The following is a 21,005-nucleotide window of genomic DNA, read 5'->3' as shown; positions in this document are numbered from 1 at the left end:
ATGTCTCTCGCCTCCTTGCATAATTCTGATTTCATACTTAAGCCAGAAAGACTACGCAGAGCTATGCTGGAACACCGTGTAGATAGCCAAAGTGATTCTTAATTAAGATGACCATTTAGTCACCTACAGTATAAACAAATTATTTTTTCTTTATGTGTGCTGGTATAAACTGTAAAGATTTGGGTCCCTGAATATACAGAAACCCTCACACTGCATTCTTCCATCAAACAGAAAGTCGGGAGTTGCACAACAAGTGTATTGGTGTCTTTGGTTAGTATCATACAAAAACTTACTGACTAAACTTTGTATTGTGAATGTGCCTCTATATTCTAAATATTAGAAAAAAGCATAACTGAGACGCAGTGATTATGAAAATACTGTAAAATAATGGTTTTCAGAGATTCCAACCATACAGTCAAAATAAGATTGGGAACATTAGAGAGTGGAAAAATAGGAGAAAAGAAAACGGAGAGGACTGAGAAGACCAGGTCTAGTGTTACTGCTCCCCCCGTTTCCTTTCTCTTTTTGAGTTGTAGGAATTTAGCAGAAATGTGACGGTTTAATGGTAATTGAACACATTTGGATGCACAATATGAAAAGTGGAATGTATGTCTGATGTGCATTTAACTTGGAGTGTCCAACGTAGTATATATATGTTATACAGATAATACATGGTATGCACACACTGGAGATTGCCTACACAGAATGAAACCAGTCTTGCCCAGGCTTAAACATATTTTGTAATTATATAATTTGAAAAATCAAAGCTTCATAAATGTATGCATTTACACGCAATGTGGTATATGAATGTGACAAATAATGTACCTTTATTTTCCAAAGGCAAAATTTTCTCTTCTCACAAAAGCAACCCACAGCTGTAAACTGCAGGCTTGAAGGGTATATAACTTAAGTATCATGCTGTTCCTTTTTTAAATTGATTTTTTTAACCATGAATTTATTTTGCTGTTTTTCCATCATGTTCATTTGTATGAGTGTCGGTGCAAAGGGGAGGGAAAAAAAACAGTATTTCAGTGTCTGCAGCAGTCTGAAAGCAAATATTGTTGCCATCCAAGGAGTGAACTGCAAGGAGAAATGCAGACTCCAGGCACAGATGTGTTCATTAGCAGACGGTCTTCGCTTCCCAGGTATCACGGTTCATTTAGGAGCCTGTTAGGCCGTTAGCTTCTCTGTTGCAGATGCTTATGATGAGCCACCGGGAGAGTAAGTACTGAAAGGCAAATATTAAATTCTTCTCTGAAATTCATTGAGTCCAGAAAAAAATGGGACACTCAGCATTGTTTCCTCTTCAGTTCCTTGCTTCTCCAGTTAACCTTCACAGTATTCCAACGTGGAATTTTAACGGAGCAGTGCTTTGGGATGGAATGCACACCTTGGTACCACCACACCAGCACAAAGTGACAGGAACCGCTAGCATTTGTAGCATGATGTGCTGCTGCTTTAGGTTAGGCTGACAGGCGCACAACCAGCTGCTTTGCAGCCGACGTGAACGGGGCTCCGAGTGGTACCACACCTCTCCCTCCCCATAAGATTTTCTTAGTATTCTGGCTTCAGGTACAAATGTCCCTCTAGCAGCAACTTCTAAACTATTTCTAAATGCAAGAAAGCTCTTTACTAGTACTTTGTAGAAGGCAAAATATTGTGGGGTGAAATTCCTAGTGTTTCTTTCCAGTATAGTATTTTTAGAAAAAACATTTTTCTTACTGGCCCAGGCTGCCAGGGCAGGGGCTGAGTCCCCATCCCTGGGGGGATTTAAAAGCGGGGGAGATGTGGTGCTTGGGGACATGGTTTAGTGGTGGCCTTGGCAGTGCTGGGTTAACGGTTGGACTCGATGGTCTTAAGGGTCTTTTCCAACCTTAACGATTCTATGATATTTTATTTTTTGCTCAGTAATAGTGTCTATTTGAATTTCTTTTACGGGAAAACTTACAGACCTTTGATTTTGATGGATTTGAGGGGACAGATCTGGTTAGTGATTTGTTTTACCTTGCAATAATGGGAATATTAAATACTTGCATTCGGCAATGTTTCCCTTTCCCGCCTTGCCTAATAAATGGCTCAGAACTGCCTGAGACTCTTAATACCATGTCAGTTATTACACAGAAAGGCTCTTGCTACTTGCAACAAGTGCGAGGGTTCATCTAATTAACTGATTTCAGTTCATTTGGCATTAAATAATTCCCAGAACTCCCATATGTTTGTCCAATATGTTCTACGAGGGGAATGATTCTCTAAAAGCAATTAAATAGCTCCGTTCTGTCATTGGTCATTCACACGCGTCCCTCCGTGCTGTGGGCCATCAGCAGTTGTACAGAGTGACCCTGGACGGCTGCCAGGGGCTCTGACCAGAGCCTACACTATTTCAGTGACTCTGGCCTTTTCATTATTTTTATTTTTTAATTTTGTTTAAATGAGGTGGGTGGGAGGGCACTGGGTAGACTGCAGTCATAGTCTCCCAGTCGTCTTTCACATCAGCTTTGTTCGGCTGCCACCAGGACTCTCCTACCACTATTGATGTTATTTCTTTTTGTATTTTGTATAGTTGTGCTTTGTTTCATTCTTGAGGCTTGGAAAATTGGAGCTATTTCTGATGGGAATCATCACCAGTAGCGTAACTAAAACTCTGGATTCACACCTCTTAAGGGTGTTGTGCTGAAAACAAAATAACCTATATTTTGCTCCCGTTATTGAAGATGGATTGTCAAGCTTTGTACTGGAGGTAACTTTAGCAAAATCCCACCACCACCACCACCTCCACACCCTCCCTGTATTTTATGCATTTGTCAGCAGCAGCCACTTGGCAAAGGACCTGTGTGTTGGGAGAGAGAGAAATGCACCAACCAAGCTGAATAACTGAGGTTTGACTCGCTCTCTGGAAATACACTTTTGTTACCCCTCCTGCAGCTGCATGGGAACAGCTAAGGAAGTAGAACGCACCGGCTTTGCCGAGGTTCAGCAGAGAGGAATCGTATGAACTGAAGAACTTACTGAAAAGTAAATATGTATAAAAGTTGGCTTGAGGGTTTCTAATAATTCTGAGACATTTTTCTTTGTGTTTGTAAGTAACTGGATGATTTCTTAAATTAGCTGGAAAGAGAGGTGATTTGGGGTAACTGCTGGAAGGTTTTCTTTTTAAGGAAATCAAATAACCATTTGTAAAGGGTAGCAGCGGTTGGTGTTAAGTGATGGTATTTTGTGCAAAACCAGTGTTTTCCTAGCAATGGAGGAGTTGTGAAAAATTGTTATTCATAGGCATAAGCAGAAGCAAGTAGTTTTTTTGCTTGAACAGTTTGCTTGGAATAGTCCTCCTGATATCAGTTCAGCAAAACACACACTCTCATGTGTCTCCCAACGTGGCCAGACTGCTGCCACGGCCGAGCTGCTCTGCTGCAGCAAGGCCTGCAAGCGCTGCCTGCCTTCTGCGCTCTCCTCTGCCCTCCCCCTCTCAGGCACTCGCTGCTCAAGAGGAACATGGCAGCTCCAGTAGAGGCTGTGTTTGTGCTTTGATTTTTTTTAGCCTGAGAATCCTACAGACACTTAGAAGCACTGAGGCTTAGGGAACATTTATTATTATGACACTTGAAAAAGAAAAAGCAGAATTGGCCTTTTTTTGTTAGCATGTTGTGTCCTTTTTTTTTTTTCACTCCAGTCTTCATCTCACAGATACTTGTACGTGTAGTCTTTAGTAAGGGATGCCACTGGAGTTGTTGGAACTTTTCAAGTCTTTAGCAAGAACGGTATTTTTAACTGCATTTTCAGAGCACCTACTATTACAGTTAGAGTGCTACCCCCAGGTGATGGTAGCTGGATGTGCAAAGTCAGTTTGCAGGGTTGGAACCTGATTGATGTAAGTGCAGGGCCACACATAAGTAGGGCGAGCTACATTCGCTGAAATGTGTTACCCACGTAGGCTTGGGTAACAGAATTTAACAGGACAGCCGTGAAGCACCGGGCTCGGCGCAGGCACTACGGGATGGTCGGGCTGTTGCCATGCTGCCAGTGCAGAGCTCGAAGGGCAACGCTGCTGTTAGCTTGTGCCATGGCAGTGGGAGTATATCCTAGTTTTTAAGCAGGGATTTTCCCCTTGTTTATATCTCAGTTTTATTATTGTATCATCTTATTTATATTTTTATATCTTGGTTGAGGTTCTTCCCCTTATTTTTATCTTGGAAACACCAATTCACCAATTTAGAGTGAAGCTTGCTTAATTTAGAGTGAAGCTTAAAGAGTGAACTACATGTCCAGTAATTTAGAAGCCAAAAATTGGGAACATACAACCCAGATGAAAGATTGCAGGGTAAGAAAAAACCCCAAACCACGCAAACAGGACAAGATGTTTCAGTTGCTAGCTTTAATGTCTACGAAGTGAGTCTCATCCACTTTGTCACTGGCTCTGCACAGGTGTTTATTATAAGAGGTAAGGAAAGCACGTTTACATGGGACAGGGTTAAATTTAGGTTTGAATGAAAGAAAAGAAGATTCTTGTCAGATACTTCACTTTGTAACGTAGCAAGCAGTTGATCTAACCAAACATAGGTGATTACGTTCAGATGAGATGAATCCCTAGGCTTCGGTGGTGCTGCTGGGGCCCCCCTGGACTGTAACGGAGCCCACGTGCACATACCAACTTTGCAGAGCTCTAAATTTAAGCAAAGCCGCTCTGTCCCCGATGTCTGCTATAAGTTACCTAGCTTGTTCATTCTGCAGAATATAAATGTGTTTTCAAACCAGGGAGATCACACTCAATCTGGAAAAATTTATGACACACTGTTTTTAAACCATGATTTGTTTTATCTTCGCTACTGTAAAAATATTGTTGATGACAGTCTTTGAAGGCAGAATTAGATGGTAATACTACCAGCTGGTGCGTAAAGCAAGGCTTACTTGCATAGAGCAATTTTAGTGTTGTATTTGGTTTAAGCAAATTGAAATGTATTTTAAAGACCAGAATCCTAAACTGACCAGCCAATGATTTGGGTAGATGTGGCCTAACAGTTTTGTTTCATTTCCAGCTACTGCTTCTACATGAAAATTAGCACAGTAATTGGCTTGCTTATCCGTTTTTGTAACAGATGAGTGAGGTGCTCAGATTTTAACTAAAATATTTTAAAATTTGCCGTTAAAGTAAATTTTCACTCCTTATTAAAAAGAGCCTGACAGATGTTATTGTCTCTCCCCCCCTCCCCCCCAAGCCTACAGCCAGAAGGCACAGATGTTCTTCTAGGACCAGAAGTAACTTGTGGGCCCTCAGATTTCTCCGTCAGCACCCCCTTTGCCTTGACGATACCACACTGCGCAGAAGTAAATTCAGAGCACTGGAATATTCACTTGAAAAAAAGGACACAGCAAGGAAAATGGGAGGTAAGTTTAGACTTCCGCTCCCGCTTAAAAGGCTGTACTAACGATGGAAACATCATTACTCTTATTCACACAGGCGCAGGTCAAAGATTATAGAAGTGATAGAAACAGTCATCTTAAAGAAATAATTTAAAAAAAAAAAAAAGATTTTGCATTTTGTTAAGAAGCAGTTAAACTATTTTCAACTACTTTACCAAGATGTGCGAAAAGGGTCAACTTTATGATCTAGCCCATGTGCCATGAGAAAGTATTCATTTTCTCAGATCACGTAATAATGGAGCCAGTAGTCATTTACTTTTAAAAACATGGTTTTGATAGATCGTAGCTACCAAGGAGACTCATGTCAGAACAGATCATTATATGCACGCAAGAATTTATCGTGACTTAAAGAAAGTTATGGAACTGGTTAAAAATATGCACTTCAAGTTTAGGTTTTTTTTAACGTAGAAGGATCCTCCTGATTTAAAAATCTTGTCTCTTTGTACTTGTCATTTTAATGGGCATTCAGTGATCAACCTGTGCTCATAACCTCTGAAGGATTAGGGTACATTAAATGAAATATTTCACTTTTTTAGTTGAAAGTGTATTTTCTAGTCCTGATTTACTGGGGAAATTAAGCTTTGTGCATTCGTGACATGGGCATTTAATCATTTGTGTCTGTCCACCTGCATTTTTTTAAGCCCCCTGGCCATCTTTGACTGAAACTGCTTGGTAGGCAGCAGTCTCAAACATATTAAACTTTCTGCATCATCTGGGGAGACAGCCTACTAATAATACTCCTGAAGGGATGGCTAAAGCATGAACCCAATTGTTATTCAACATCACAGAAATCCACACAGGACAGAAAGGAGCTGAATTTCCTGACTATAAGATGTTCGCTGGACATGTTACTAGAACCGCAAACCCAGTCACTAGACACAAAGCCATCGTCGATCAGATTTTCTTGCACTGCTGCTGCTGGAACTATTTGGTTCATTGCATTGTGAGGAGAAAAAAACAGTAGTTAAAGCATTCATGGATACCATAACTCACTATCCTTTTCCTAAACCACTGTGGTGGCTGTTGCTCTCGTTTAAACCATGTCAAGTTCAGCTTAGTTTTCCTACTTCAGCTGCGCTCAATACTCAGTCGGCTCCATCAGCGTTGGTTACCAACACCCTGGCGTTAATGAGGAGTGTAACACCGGGCTGTAGATGGCTCAGATACCTCATCTAATGATACCGTAGTGCACAACTAAGCGTGAGAGGCAAAAGAGTGGGATAGGTAGTTTTTTGATGAAGGTAAACATAACTGTAATGGATGTTCTGAAAGGAAGTCAAATACCAGCTATTGTTCAAGGCTTGCTTATTGACTTTACTCTTCACGGTAATTTCTTAACTTGACATTGGGAAAAAAAATTAGCTAGAAAGTCAAGAGCACTTGAAAAAAGATGCTAAAATTGCTTACGCATCATCATCATTATTATTATATGCTGTACACATTGAATTCTGCACAATATATTGCCATAAATCCTAGTGCTGACTCAGGGCTAAACTGGGAGTATTTACTCGTACAGGTAGTGTACCTTCTCCCCTTCCCTGAGGTCGACATGAGTAAAGAGTGTGCAGACTGGCTCTCAGAAATACTTTACATTCCAGTTGAATAAAAATAAACAAATAATGTCATGACTCCTATTGTCCTGAATTTCATTTTGCAGGAAGTGATGTCTGTGGAAGAGGAAACTACTTCTTGCTACTGCCTGTTGGATCCTTATGCCTGTCACATTCTCTTAAACAGCTTTGGAACTTATGCTCTTATTGGAGAACCGATCTCCGACTGTGCCGTTCGACAGCTGAAAGTAGCGGTTTTTGGCTGCCTGTCTTGCAATTCTCTGGATTACAATCTGAGAGTATATTGTATGGATAACACACCTTGTGCATTTCAGGTAAATGGTTTCACTTCGTTAATTTGGTTTTAGTTATTTTTCCCATAGAAAACTAAAATTCCTTGATTCCTGGGGACAGTCCCTGGGCAGCAGCAATAGTCTAGAACTCAAACAAATGAGAATACTGTATTTTTTTTATGCCACTGCTGCATGACTTATTCGAAGTCCCTTAATTTCTCTGCACCGTTGTTTCACTCGTGGATTTACACTGCAAGAGCTTTAGGACAGCCAAACTGTCTTTTCAGTGTTTGCCAGGCAGATGGAAACCCACTCTGCCCACGTTCTAGGCTAACCAAAACCCACGTAGCCATGGTTAACACAGCACAAAGCTACAGCTGATAAGCAAAGTGTTGGGCTCGGTGCCGTGGCTGCTACGTGGGGACAGGCAGAGCTCGCTTGCATCTGGAGCCGAGTGCTACTCCACTACCAGCAGAAAATGTAAGTCATTATCATTCGATGTATAGTATTTATCACGCTCATTACCCTCACGCTGTCATTAGTCAGTTCAGGATTTCCTCTCCTTTTTACAGTTTGAGCAAGAAGAAAGAGATTGCCTCACCGTCTTTTTAAACAAAAATTGAATTATAATCGTGCATTTCCCCTTTAAAAAAAAAACCCAACCAAACCACAAAACAATCCCCAAGTGGCGATTAAAATTAGCATGATTTTTCTACATGGTATTCCAAGACAAAACAATGAAATTCACTGCCTTTTGCAGCCTTAGTAAACTCAGAAGCTTTAATAAAACGGTTTTCTTTTGGGAACTGAAATGAAGACAGTTGTGACAGATGAATTTTTGCTTCCTTTTCCTATCATACAGAATAGAAACATGAATCTTAATGAAGCTCGCACTAATGTCTATGTGCTTCTAATAAAAGCAAAGCCACTGAAAGGATTGTTGAACACTTACAATAGCTTTGTAATTATACCCTTTATAACACTTAGAGAATTCGTGGGTTACCAGTATTTTCCTGGATGAGTCTGCCTGAAATTCAGAGGCCCAAATTCCTTCTTTTGGGCATTTGCGAACACATGCAAGTACCTTTGAGTCATACATTCAGTTAATATAAACCTGTATCGCCTGATGCCTTTAGCGACTCTGCATCAGTTATGCCCTGCCTGCATGCATTTAGTATTGTGCAGCAGGTTTATAAAAAAATGTACAAAAATCTTTGGAACTTTTAAATACAGAGAAAAAAACTCCACAAAATTGTGCAACACAACTATGAAAGAGGCCCACAAGAGGGAAATAAAGGAGATTAATCTTATTCAGAGCAACCATTTATTTTTTTTCACACTACTTCATACAACATGGTGCAGTCTCTTTCAGCGATTCATTCATGCTGAATTTTACCTTCAGTATATTAAATTTAAAAAAAAAACAAACGAACCACAAAAGCCCTCACCCATAGCAGCCTGATTTGACTGTACCGTCTTGTTTCTCAAATTACTGTGATATTCAGAAAAACAATGGAGGAGACTGGCTTATTTTTTTTTCTTAATGCACATTAAAATAAGTAAGATTTCAAAGTTACTTGTTGCTTTTCTGTAGAAAATGGTTAGAAGAATAATTACCAGTTTTCTGCATTCACAGAAATCAGACCAGGGTGTTTGTACACAATGAGACAACTGTGTATTTATTAAATTATGCTTCCCTTAAAAGCATGCTGCATCAGTTTCATGCTAGTGTAAATATTAAGTGGTGAACATGGAAAGTACAGATTTTCTTTGGATAAAGTACTGGAGTTGGGCTTACCAAGTTTTGTTTGACGCTGTTAATCCTTTACAGTGCAGTCCTGCATGAGATACGAAGTTCTTGCTTTTTCACTTTGTCCCTGTGTGAAAACTTATCTTAATTTTCTAACAGATGACTCTGCCTTTTATGCAATTCTTAGTGTGTTGGGAAACTCTTGGATCTCAAAAGATAAAAGAACCAAGCCCTTTGTATTTTGTATTTTGCTGTAGTCCTGCTGATGCTTGTGGAATTACGGACCATATGCATTATTAAAGGTAGAGCAGTATTTATATGACTAAAATGTATTTCAAAAAAAATCCAACACATTCAGGGAAATGTTGAAAATAGTTATGAAATAAGCTACTCCCTTTGCTGTGGAAAATCAAAAACTAAAGTCTCCTTTCTTACTCCTTCTTTCATATAAACCCAGCCATCAGGAGTTAAAACAAACTGAATGCCTGTAAATTGGTTTATAACAGAAATCCATTATTATAGTTTCAGAACGCTCTAGCAGCCATTACACTTTCAGAAGGTCACAACAATTCCAGTAGCTCTTCCAACAATAACTTTGCTACTGACAAGCACTAAACCTCTTCGATGTACACAGATTTTATATAATGTATGTGGATAAAGAAAGGTAATTTTGAAAGACTGCTTGCTAGCTGATTTTTAAAGACTTCTGCAAGCTTTCCTTCCTCGCTAGTATTTTTACTGTAACAGCACAGGAATAAACATTGCGTAAGTACAGGCAGGGGTGATTTTTTTTACTATTATGCTTTAAATTCACAGAATTATATAAAAACGGAGGTTGGAACAGACCTCTAGAGGGCTGTAGTGCAAATTCCTGCTCAAAGTCAGCCCTTCCAAGATTGCTCTAGTAATTCTGAAAATGTCCAAGAGAGGAGAAATGAAACCGAAGCATTTTGTCTAATGTGTACACTTGGTGCGTTTCTTTCAGTGCTCTTTAAAGTCCTGAGAGGACTTTCTCACCAAAACTGCTCTCGACTTAATCTGCAACTGAGCGGACCATTCCCCAAGCATGCCTTACGTTGTCTATCTTCCTTTTAGTCCGTTAAGTAAATATCTCGCTGAGCTTTGTATGTCAAGTGTTTAAGGAATACTAGACACAACCTGTAGGAGCTTTTTATTCAAAAGCTTAACTGAAATACCAAGGATAGTTGTGTTATTCCAGAACAGAAGAGGGACTAAATTACAACGATGTCACAGTTTAACCCGTTTCCATTTCCCTCTTTGGAGGGAAATAGCCTTACCTGGAAATGGGCTGACATAGTCTTGCTTCCCTCTTCATGCTGACGTTAGAGAGCGCTCTGGGTCATGAACTGCTGGTAAACTTCTTCTTTGTAATAGCGATCCTGTGGGATGCAATACAAGAGCAGCAATCAAACTTGAGTAACTTTCAGTAAAAAAGAAAACTGGCTGGCTTTGACTTGAAACCCCAAAACGTGAAGACAGCCACTACTGTGTTGCAATACCCTTCAAGTTTCCTTCTCAAGCACTGCGCTCCTAGTCTGAAGTTATGCGGGTATGGACACTGAGGTAGCCAACAAGAAAATTCAGTGTCACAAGTACCATCATTACGTACACGGAAACAGAGCTGACGGTGCCTAACCAGCCTTTTAACTCCAGTGGTGAAATACGAGCGCCAATGCCCTTCATCCGGCTCGTGAGAAAAATACTCCACTGCTGTACCCTGATAATGCTGTAGGTGCACTAGGCACCTTTCGTAAAGATGGACTTTCATGAGATTTGGTATTTGTTCCTAACACTGAAAAAATTCTTTCCTCCTCTGCCATTGCAGGAAGTGGTTTCGGATGAAAGACTCCAAGGAGGACAATTACTGGAGGAACCAAAACTTCTGCATTTCAAAGGGAATACCTTCAGTCTTCAGATATCTGTCCTTGATATCCCTCCTTTCCTTTGGAGAATTAAACCATTTACTGCATGTCAGGTACTTGTCACATTTTTTTGTTTACATTTGAATTCAGGGGAAGTAAGAATTCTCACGGGTATAGGCACAACCCAAATAGGGCAATGGTTCCTTTTATTTTTGAAAGGTGTGGTTTTAATCTCTTGAGTACGCCACAAAAATGCATTGCCTTATGCTTTTGACAAACACAGACTTCACCTGTATAACAGAATGCTGTAAATTTGTCATTTTACAAAAATGCAAGCTTGAACTTTTCCTCATTTCAATGACCTCCGATGGAAGGCCTATATTCTTGTTAAAATTTATTGCTCATGAAGGTGTTTTTCATATCTTTGTCATTCTCATTTCAATATAACTATGAATATATGGCTGAAAATGACATTTAAAGGTAAGCAATTTAAATGTCACGAGTTCAAATTACAGCATGTATATACTAAGAATTAGAACTGAGGAAGAGCAAATTATTTCTTCTGTACGTTAATTAAAGAGGCTGTTGAAGACAGCAAAGTAAAAATCAAAACAAAAGAAGAATGTCTAAGTGTATTGGTTACTGGAAATTATGCCATGTGCTGGCACATAGAGTGGGCTGGTCTTTTAAAATGCAGAACTTAATGAGACTATATCATCTCCCTTTTCCCAGAAGCACAGAGAGAGAGTTTTGCATTGTTCAGTATTTTGGCAAAAAAGATGTTTTAATTGTGTTGCTGTGTTCTCCAAAACATGAGTGTAATGGGCTCTGAAACTTAGAAACCCTGATCTATACCCAGATAAATTCTTCTGTCATTAAGAATAAAAGGATAATTTATGCTACATCTTAAGACCTGAAAGAAACCGCATCATTTTCAGCTTCATATGAAGAACTGCTTGCTTTTAAGTATTTTGTTTATTCTACTCACTTAACTGCATTTTTAAAGACAAACCGATCAGTATTAGGATGCCCTATTACCATATCAAATACCTATCAAAACTAGTACCTTCCTGAGCAGTAAAAAAAAAATCATGGGAGTTTTCTCTTAATACAACAAATTGAGTTTTGCCTCATACCATGTGATAAACACAGCTCCATTCTTTGATTAATTTATTGTCTCTTGATCCCTTGTCCAATCCTGGAGAATAAATCTGCATGATAGACTAAAATTCAACCTCAAAGCGCCATTTAGAAAGAGTCTGTTTTCTGAAGGCTGCTTTCTAATAACCGCTCGATAGATTTGAACTAACTATATGTAGCATTACCTTACGTCAGTCTCTTCTGACTGCATTGAAGGCAGACAAACCGCCTTCCACAGGCCCATCGTGCAGAACGCGTATTAGTTACGTGTCCAGTGTACAAGAGAAAAAAAATCAAGTTTTAATTGAACTTGTCTCGCCATGGCGACTGCTTCTAAAACACCACGTTACTTTGGTGAAAAATTCCCGAGACTTTCCTGGCATCAACACAACTTCTTTAAATAGCTCTAGTAACAGAATATAAAACCGTTCAGGGAGGAACACTTTCACTCCCCTATATTGGACTCAGTAGAAATTACTGTTTATAGTGTTTGCTAAGACTCCTGGAGAAAGGCATTGCAACTACGTAAGGAGGAATAGACCCTAAGAACCCAAATCACACTGTGGTATGATAAATCAGAAAAATGGCCTGCAGAACACAATACGTACTGTGCTGTCTGCAAACAACTTTGCTGATAACCAAAGAAAGAGGTTTCGCTACTCTAGTCTCCCTGTTTCTTTGTAGTTACGAATTCGGGGAGGATTATTTCTGCCTGATAATTTCTGTAGAGTTGTTATTTCTTTGAGGCATTACCTCCTTTGCTGGTTGTGAGTCCCTGGTGCATGCAAAGTTCTGAGAGTGACTCAGAGGCTTCAAAATATTTTGTGTGCGGTTCAGCACTTTTCTTAATGCTGTGTACAACTTCATGAATAAACGTATTGCTTGTGGTATATTAAACTCAGGTATTTTTGTTCTCCGTTGGCAAGTAATAGTCTAGAGTTTCCAGTCAAAACTGAACGGCAGGATGCTGTTAAAACAAGACATGACAGCCAATGCAAATTTCTCTATATTAATCTTCACGCATTGCAAGGACCTCACTTTGCTGAATCTAATGCAAGTGGCACAGTCCAAAGTAGCTATTAAATTTCTTGCTGCAAGATAAAAAACAAAAAATAAAAAGTCACATGAGGGAGCCATAACCCACAGAAGAATGCTTAAGTGCTGTGCTTGCTTTAAGGCAGGCACAGAATGGCAGACCTGCTCAAGATTTTGAGCATAGCAGGCACATGACCCGTTCTCTCGGAAGCCGCTCGGGGTTAGAGAGAAGCATGTGCAAAACCTCTGCTGACAGCATGGTCTGCCACAGTGCTGATACTGAAGCCAAATAAATATTTGCATTTTATAATTGAGTATAGTTTGGATGACTTGGAGACAGCTGAGAAATATAATAATTGTTTCTAACAGAAACTGCAGAACAACTTCGCTGGCTTTGTGTTTCCCTCTCAGGGAAATGTTTCATGAAATGTCCCAACTCTGTTGACAGCTCTGATTTGGTTCCAGCCTCTTTATATATAAAAGAATCTATTTCTTCATGTGGAGTTTCTTCCAGTGTTTACTTGTTTTCTCTCCTACGTACCATGCTTTAAAACCAAGCTGGCTGTTCTGGTTGTCAAGAAGGACTGAAAAGAGGCTATTTCATAATTGTCTATTTGGTCCACCAAATGAAACCATTAGCAGATAGATAGTACGATGAGGAAAGATTTATGTTAATGATTTCTCAGATAAGTAAAGATCCTGCTTGAAGGCTTGAAGAGATGAATAAATCATCATGTAAAAGCGTGGCATCAAAGCAGTTAATGGCAGGTGGTAGTCAGAATTTCTCTAGACTATGCTAAGTGTATTTGTTTGTTCTGGCCATCCTGCCGGAGCAGATGCTGAGTGCTTGGCATCCTTCCCACCGCGTTCACAAGTAACTAGGGGGAACCCTTAAAAACTGCTTGGGTGTTAGAGCAGGGAGAGGCTGTGACAAGCATGTTAAGAAGCCAGACAGGCACCTTTGGGGGTTAAAAGCAGCTGTCTTCCTAGCATCTTGTGTCTCTTGGAGGACCCAGTGTCTGTCTGTAGCTATGAGATGATTTACATTCCCTCTGTCTGCTAGGAACTTAATTATAAAGGGAGAATAAAACTGAAAGCATTTCTGGAATGCTTAAACACTCATCGTTCCACCATGCCTTGCCCCCCTGCATTATCTTTCATATAATTCTTTTCAGCTGAGTGATTCTTCCACTCTGAATGAAAGCAGAGATGATTACTCTGGAAAAATCTAATTACAGTTGCTCCACTTCTAATATTTTGCTAATGTTTTCTTTATCGCTGTTGGTATCTTGGTACCGCTACCAACTCAGGATCTAAATGCAGAGCTTATCATTATCACTTAGTGCATCATTACAGATAGCCTGAGACACTCTTTAAGAAGCAATAAACTGCAGCATATCTGCTATGAGTACAACAAAATATTCGCCTTAGTTTAGTCTTGACTGTACTTTGAAGTAAAGGGTGAGGCTGATTTTTGAAGCTGTACGTTCTCAGGTGACCAACACATAGCTAATGTCTTCAGGGACACAGATCACAACCTAAGTCCAATACAAATTGCTTGTAGAAATGAAGCAAGAATGAAGAAATGCATCTTGTCTGAGCTGTAAGCTCTTAGGTGAGCTTCCATACATAAACGCATCATAAGAGCCAAGCGCATGGTTTACTTGATTTAAACAGCTAATTATGACAAGTGACGAGTTGGTAGGTCACTCAGTTATAACTATCAGGATTAAATACTGAAGGTATTATGCACGTTTTATGTCTATGTCATTTATTAACCCCTTATAAAGCTCTGAAAATGCAAGTAGAAGGCATGCCCAGATTAAATTTGCATATAGTAATGATTGTATTTTCTCTGAAGGATCAGCTTCACATGCCATTCAAATCAGTTCTAAAATTTAAAAATAGTGTGTGAAAAAGGGACAGAGTAATCTGAAAATTCATAATCCTCCTCTAGATAAACTAATGCAAAAATCTTTAAACTAGTTTTCTTGTGGTAGAATAATCGCTCATTGGAGCTGTTTAATGCTGTCCCGTAAGCATATGGGTGAATGCTGAGAAGTAATAGAATGAAATATTAGTATCAGTCTTTTTTTTCCCTTTTACATTATTCTCCAGGTTGCCAATTCTACAGCATTTTCCAGTATGTTGAAATTAATAGAGAACATGGTTGGTGTAATTATTTTTACTATTTACATGCCTTCACGGCTACAGTGTAGAACACCGTAGTGGGTTTATAGCTGATGTTAGTTGGGAAATAAAAAAAAAAAAGCAAGCAATCTGAAAGCGTAAAGAGAGGAGACCGGTAACGGAGCTTTGGTATTTAGAAAGCAATCATAAAATAGAAGTTAGCTGCCCCCTATGTACGTCTCCTGTCTATTTCCGTACAATTTTAGGAACTCAAAGCAACCAGAGATGCCAGAAATCTCTGATGATTAATTGCTGCAGTTGTCTATATAGCATTTGATGAGGGCATTCATGCCATAAGCTGTCCCTGGCTGAAGTAGGGGAGTCACTGAAAGTAGTCACAGAATGTAACAGGATGAAACTAAGAAGTAAAACTGAGACTGACCCCTGACGTGCAGTGGGCTGCACGTGACAACCCGGGCAGGTGGGTGTTTTTCAATCCAGATGGACCATAAATACCGAAAATACGCTGTCCTGCTCTATGCTGCGTTAACGTACCGAGGAAGTACGGTTCTTGATGGGAAGTTCCTTTGTTTGGATTCTGTAGTGCAAGGCGATGGCAAGGAGGCGCAGATTAGAGTAAGAGTTTGGATCTCTGCCTAGGAGGAGTAAGCGAAGTGCATCTTTCTTAAGTTTCATTTTAGATGAGAGTCTCTCATCATCTGTGTCACTGAATGAAATCTAAGCTTTCAGTAAATGTAACGTCTTAGTATTTACCAATCAAATCATCATTTATTAGTTTTGTCCTACTTGGAGTTTGCAGGGATGTTAGTAAAAAAGCAGTTGCAGAGAAAAATCATGGATTTTTTGCCTATTTTGCAATTGTCACAACTTCTCTCCCTCTCTCTCACGCCTGCGTCCCCGTTCCCGTGGGACACACTTCTCCCACAGGAGGTCCCCTTCTCTCGCGTGTGGTGCAGTAGCCAGAAGCCGCTGCACTGTGCCTTTTCACTGGAGCGCTACACTCCCGCCACTACACAGCTCTCCTGCAAGATCTGCGTCCGACAAGTCAAGGGTCACGAGCAAATCCTACAGATCCAGACGTCCATTCTAGAGGTAAAGTGTTCTCTCTCCTTTTTGTTTTGTGAAGTCGCCGCGTAGTATGAGACATGATCCCTCCCCATTTTTGTCCTGTCTATCTCTCTAGTTTCTTATGCCCTGTTCAAAACTGTGACAAGTATATAAAGCCTTACAAATTCCATTTCCAGCAGAAATCAAAGTACGGAGATTCTACAACACTAAAAATGATTTATATTCGCGTTGGTGGTAATAGTTTTCTTGCAAAAAGTTTCTGAATGGCTTGCAGAGCACTGAGAGTTGAAGATAGATGGATTGCCTGTATGCTGCTAGGCCACTGACTACTCACTTCTTAGAGCATTTTTGTACACACAGAATGTCTTGCAGGGACTGGGGCTGTGCTCTCAGGTGAAAGAAATCAAACGTAGTCAAGCAAGCTGGTGATGTGTCCTACAGCAATGAAAACTTCAGCTGCTTTTTTTAGATTATTGAGCATCTTTCTTGATTAATCCAGATTAATACTTCTGGATTAAAGATATATACCCATTGCTAAATGCACTATGCAGAGAATGAGGCAACTAAATAAGAAAACCACACACATCATTCTGTATAAAAACATCCTCAGAATACGGCCAAGCGTTTTTCCAGCTCTTTATTGTTATTTCATTTAAAAACTTCTGTCATTCTCTATATATCTCAATACAATGCTGCTGCTGCCTGTTTTTTCCTCTCTCTCTTTTTTTTTTTTTTTTTTTTAAAGGGACCTATCTGTCCACAAGTCCCCAGAACATGTTACAATTCTGTCTTCAAATGGATTTGCTAGTATGGAAGGCTTTCTCGTGCCTATCTCAAAAAGTGATTGAAGAGTGAGGATAATTTGACTGTAAAATAAATATATAAAGAACAACTGAGTACTTGAATTGCTCATTGCTTTACAATTCCCTGAACTACCCAGGTAGCAGTAGCTTATCTCACATGTGCAGGGTATGAAAATGTACTATTGTTCTGCATATTTAATTTAAGCAGTCAGACCGTGCGATATATCTACAGCACCGCTATTACTTTGCATGGGTGACTTTTGGGATGTGTCATAAATGTTATATGAAGAGACTATAGCATCATTGTTATTTAATATTTATGCTGCACGGCACTGAAACGAATAACGCATGGAAATGTGACTCTATTACACAAGACGGGTATCATTTCATAGGAAGAGAATGGGCCAGATCTACAAAAGGACCTGGATTCCAAAGAGATTTTTAATATAGAAGAACTGAGGTACTTATAGAATTTAGGTGCTTTTAAAAAATCACAAATGAGGGATATGAGTGTCCATATTTTAGGCTTAAGCAATTAAAGATTTAGAAGCCCATATGCTTTTGTGGCATTCCATCTACCAGTCACTGCTCTATTTGGGCTTCATCTGCAACACAAAAATAAACAAGGAGAGGAAATTGTAGAAGGAAAATAACACTATTTTAAATGTTTTTATAGGTAGGTGCTTGTGATGTTCTAGAAGTTCCTTCACAATTCCTCTGAGCGATTTAATTTTCTGTTGTCAATTCCACAAACTACAGCCGGCATCCCAGGCTCAGGGGTGACTCTTTCCTCCTCCGAAAGCAGACCCGGCACACCACTAGGTACACGTAGATCCCTGCATAACAAGGCAGCAAAAGGAGTGCAGAACTGTCTGCGCTCACACCTCTTCCCGTTCGGAAGCGGCTGTGCAGAAACCTTGTCCCGGCCCCCACTGCTACCCAGGGGTGAAGGATAGGACCCTTGGTGTTCCTGTGCTCAAGGGAGCCACCTGCAGACCCACGGCAGGCAGAAAGCCCCATGTTTGTTCGTTTTTAGCAAAACTAACCGCTTTGCTTTTCTATTCCGTGTAGAATGAAAGAGAAACCATCGCTTTCTTTGCACATGACGACAGCAACTTCCCTGCGCAGATGGGTCCAAAAGCATTCAAAATCCCCTACTCTATTAGACAACGAATCTGTGCAACATTCGACACACCCAATGCCAAAGGCAAAGACTGGCAGATGTTAGCACAAAAAAACAGCATTAACAGGTAATGGAAGGCAATTTTGAAAGGTGAACATTTACATATGCAATGAGAATAATTTGCTGCTGTTACGGGTTTTTTTGTTTGTTTGCTGGTATTAAAAATGTGTGCATGGTAATTAACGTACTTACTCTGAAGGATAAAGAATTCATACGTTCTTTTATATCTGGCTAGCTGCTGAAAGCAGGAACTGCTTTCTCCTCTGAATAAACCCCTGTGCCCTGTCCTACCCCATGTTTGCTTCTAAGCTCGGTTTCTTTGTTCTGGACTGGACCTTTTCTTTGTACGCCCACGGGAGCGGGGTCCTGGTGAAGTACAGGACTGTAGGAGGATTTTGGCACTGTGGTGTACTATGGGAGCAGTGGTTTAAAGGGCTTAGGAGGTTGCATGGTCTTTCAAAAAAATCATACGGCCTGTTGCCTTGGCTTCTATCTATGTATTTTGTACTCCAAAATGAATTGCATATTTTGCAGATTTTTTTTTTTAAAGGAAAAGGCATATTTAAAAAAGAAAGTCATGCTTTACTGTTAGGAGTAATAATATTATGATTATTAAAACTGAAAGATGCTGTAAAAACTAATTTACTACTTATTTTGCTTTTCCGCCTGGCTAAATTAAATTGGTGGAGGCAGTTCACTCACAGAAATATTTTCTGATTGTCACAAACGGCATAAATATGTTCCCAGGAGAGCAGAGGAATACACTTAAATCAAGCAAAATAACTTTTCATTGCTTTGTATAGGAATCTCAATAAACCACATCTGAACCAAAGAAAAAAGTAACTTATAGTCTTGCCGCAGTGAGAGTCAGAAAATTCTGCTTTACTCCTCAGCGTTTACTACCTATTGTCAGGCACCTGAATCTCCCCTGGTTTCCGTCCCTCGGGCGCAGAGGAAGCCGGAGGAGATTTCTTCTTTCTCAGGAAACCGAGGGACGGCGTACTGAGGAGATTACACTGACTTGGGCAAGACCAAATTTGTGATAGCCCTTTAGCTTTTGATTCTGTGTCTTTGCAATATGTTTTTATAAAATCAAATGCATAGATTGAAAAAGGAAGTTGTTGAGCAGTTTAAACAACCCAGAGTGTAGTTACTAAACCAGATGGTATAGCATAAATACTTGACTTCACCGATTTCCACATACCTGCTGTACAGCATAATCCATTAGTGTCATCGTAATATTCCCCCCATCTATTTCAAGATACAGGCCACTGCCATAGCAGTAGTTCTGCTGAAGTCAAGGTATTACTTGACAAGAGTAACAGCCTGGCTTTAGTGCCTCAGTTTAGACAGTAATCTGTTCTTTCCATGCACTGAAACTATTCATACCGTTGCTACAAGGAACTTCTTCAAAGCTGGAATTGTACTACGCACACACACACGCACAAACGGTTCACCGTATGTTAACTTTCGATCCCCAATAGAGATAAATGGACTGAGGAAAGGTAATTAGCAAAGCTTAAGGAAAAAAAAATGGTAACTGCCTGTTTTGTACTGATGGGTAACAGTCCAAAAATGGTCAGCTGCAAATATTTAATTATCTTGGAGTTGGTTTAGAAAACCAAACAATAGCGTTCAAGTCCAAATTTCCTTTCCTGTGCTACAGGTTTATCTATTTCTTCCTGTATTTATAGATATGTATATATGTAATACAAATGCTATAAATACCATTTATGCTTGTGAATGTGAAGTTAATGTATTTATTCAGATGATTATGTCCAAAGCCCATAAACAGAAGAAGCTATAAGGTAATGCGTTTAAAAGAAACACTTTGTTTTACCGAATTCTTTGCAAGTATCACCCCTGCAAAGTCCTAAAACCTACATATTAATAAAATATGATACCTTCATGTAAACACGAGCATCAATTTAAGTGATTTAACTCCTCTCCCTGCCAAATACTTGCTAAGTTTACTAATGGTACTTTCCAGAACGGACTTGTTTTCTAAGTTGTATAGGATGGTACTGCTGGCCAGCATTTCTGTACCTCAGAACACAGAAGTCCCTTGTTCGTTCTACCTCCGCTAAACTGAGCGAGTAACATTTGAAGAATAAGCGCACCAGTGTGTCCCCTCTTGAGGGTTCCCTCCGCTCATCTCATCTAGGTCTTGCTGAAGGTTTTTTCCTCCTTAAACAGTCTATAGTGCTAGGCACAACAGAGGGCACTTTCGCATTCACGGTAGCTACAGTAGATACTGTTCCTCATCCTTTTTGTTTCACCTTTTTCTCCCCTCCTTTTAGGAATCTCTCCTATTTTGCTACACAAAGCAGTCCATCTGCCGTCATTCTGGACCTCTGGGAAGCCCGCCATCAACACGATGGTGACCTTGACTCCCTAGCCTGTGCCCTGGAAGAAATAGGAAGGACACACTCCAAAATCTCAGACATAACAGAGACTGAGATTGAAGAGCCTGACTTCAACTACAGCAGACAAAATGGACTTTAGTCACTTTTTTCCATTCCAGAACTGATGGCCAGCTTTGACTACTATATTACACTAGAGAATCTCTTTGGCAGGGAGGAAATAAGGGTTTCTGCACACTGTGTGTATGGAAACAGACACTCATTTCCACAATGCAGTTTTCAGTTGGAGGAGCAGAAGAAGCCCTATTAAAAATCATCTCGGTAATAAGGAAGACACAAGCTTCTCCCTGTCCTTTCTCATTTAAAATTCG

At 39.9% G+C, this 21,005-nt stretch overlaps 1 protein-coding gene across 1 annotated transcript in view; it reads left to right on the top strand.

The window, feature by feature from the left end:
- Positions 1-20,776, top strand: part of LOC309601533 (netrin receptor UNC5D) — a gene marked incomplete at both ends in the record, with an annotated part of 166,600 nt that extends 145,824 nt beyond the window's left edge. Inside the window, 6 exons of the mRNA XM_082334578.1 lie at positions 5,211-5,379; positions 7,073-7,300; positions 10,855-11,004; positions 16,145-16,309; positions 18,160-18,338; positions 20,572-20,776. Of these exons, the coding sequence (XP_082190704.1) occupies positions 5,211-5,379; positions 7,073-7,300; positions 10,855-11,004; positions 16,145-16,309; positions 18,160-18,338; positions 20,572-20,776 (1,096 nt within the window). The remainder of the gene's footprint in view (positions 1-5,210; positions 5,380-7,072; positions 7,301-10,854; positions 11,005-16,144; positions 16,310-18,159; positions 18,339-20,571) is intronic.
- Positions 20,777-21,005: the final 229 nt, after the last annotated feature.

Source organism: Platalea leucorodia (assembly GCF_965183815.1).
Source record: "Platalea leucorodia genome assembly, chromosome: W".
In the NCBI taxonomy this organism is placed as follows: Eukaryota; Metazoa; Chordata; class Aves; order Pelecaniformes; family Threskiornithidae; genus Platalea; species Platalea leucorodia.
This window is presented reverse-complemented; position numbering and strand designations above follow the sequence as displayed.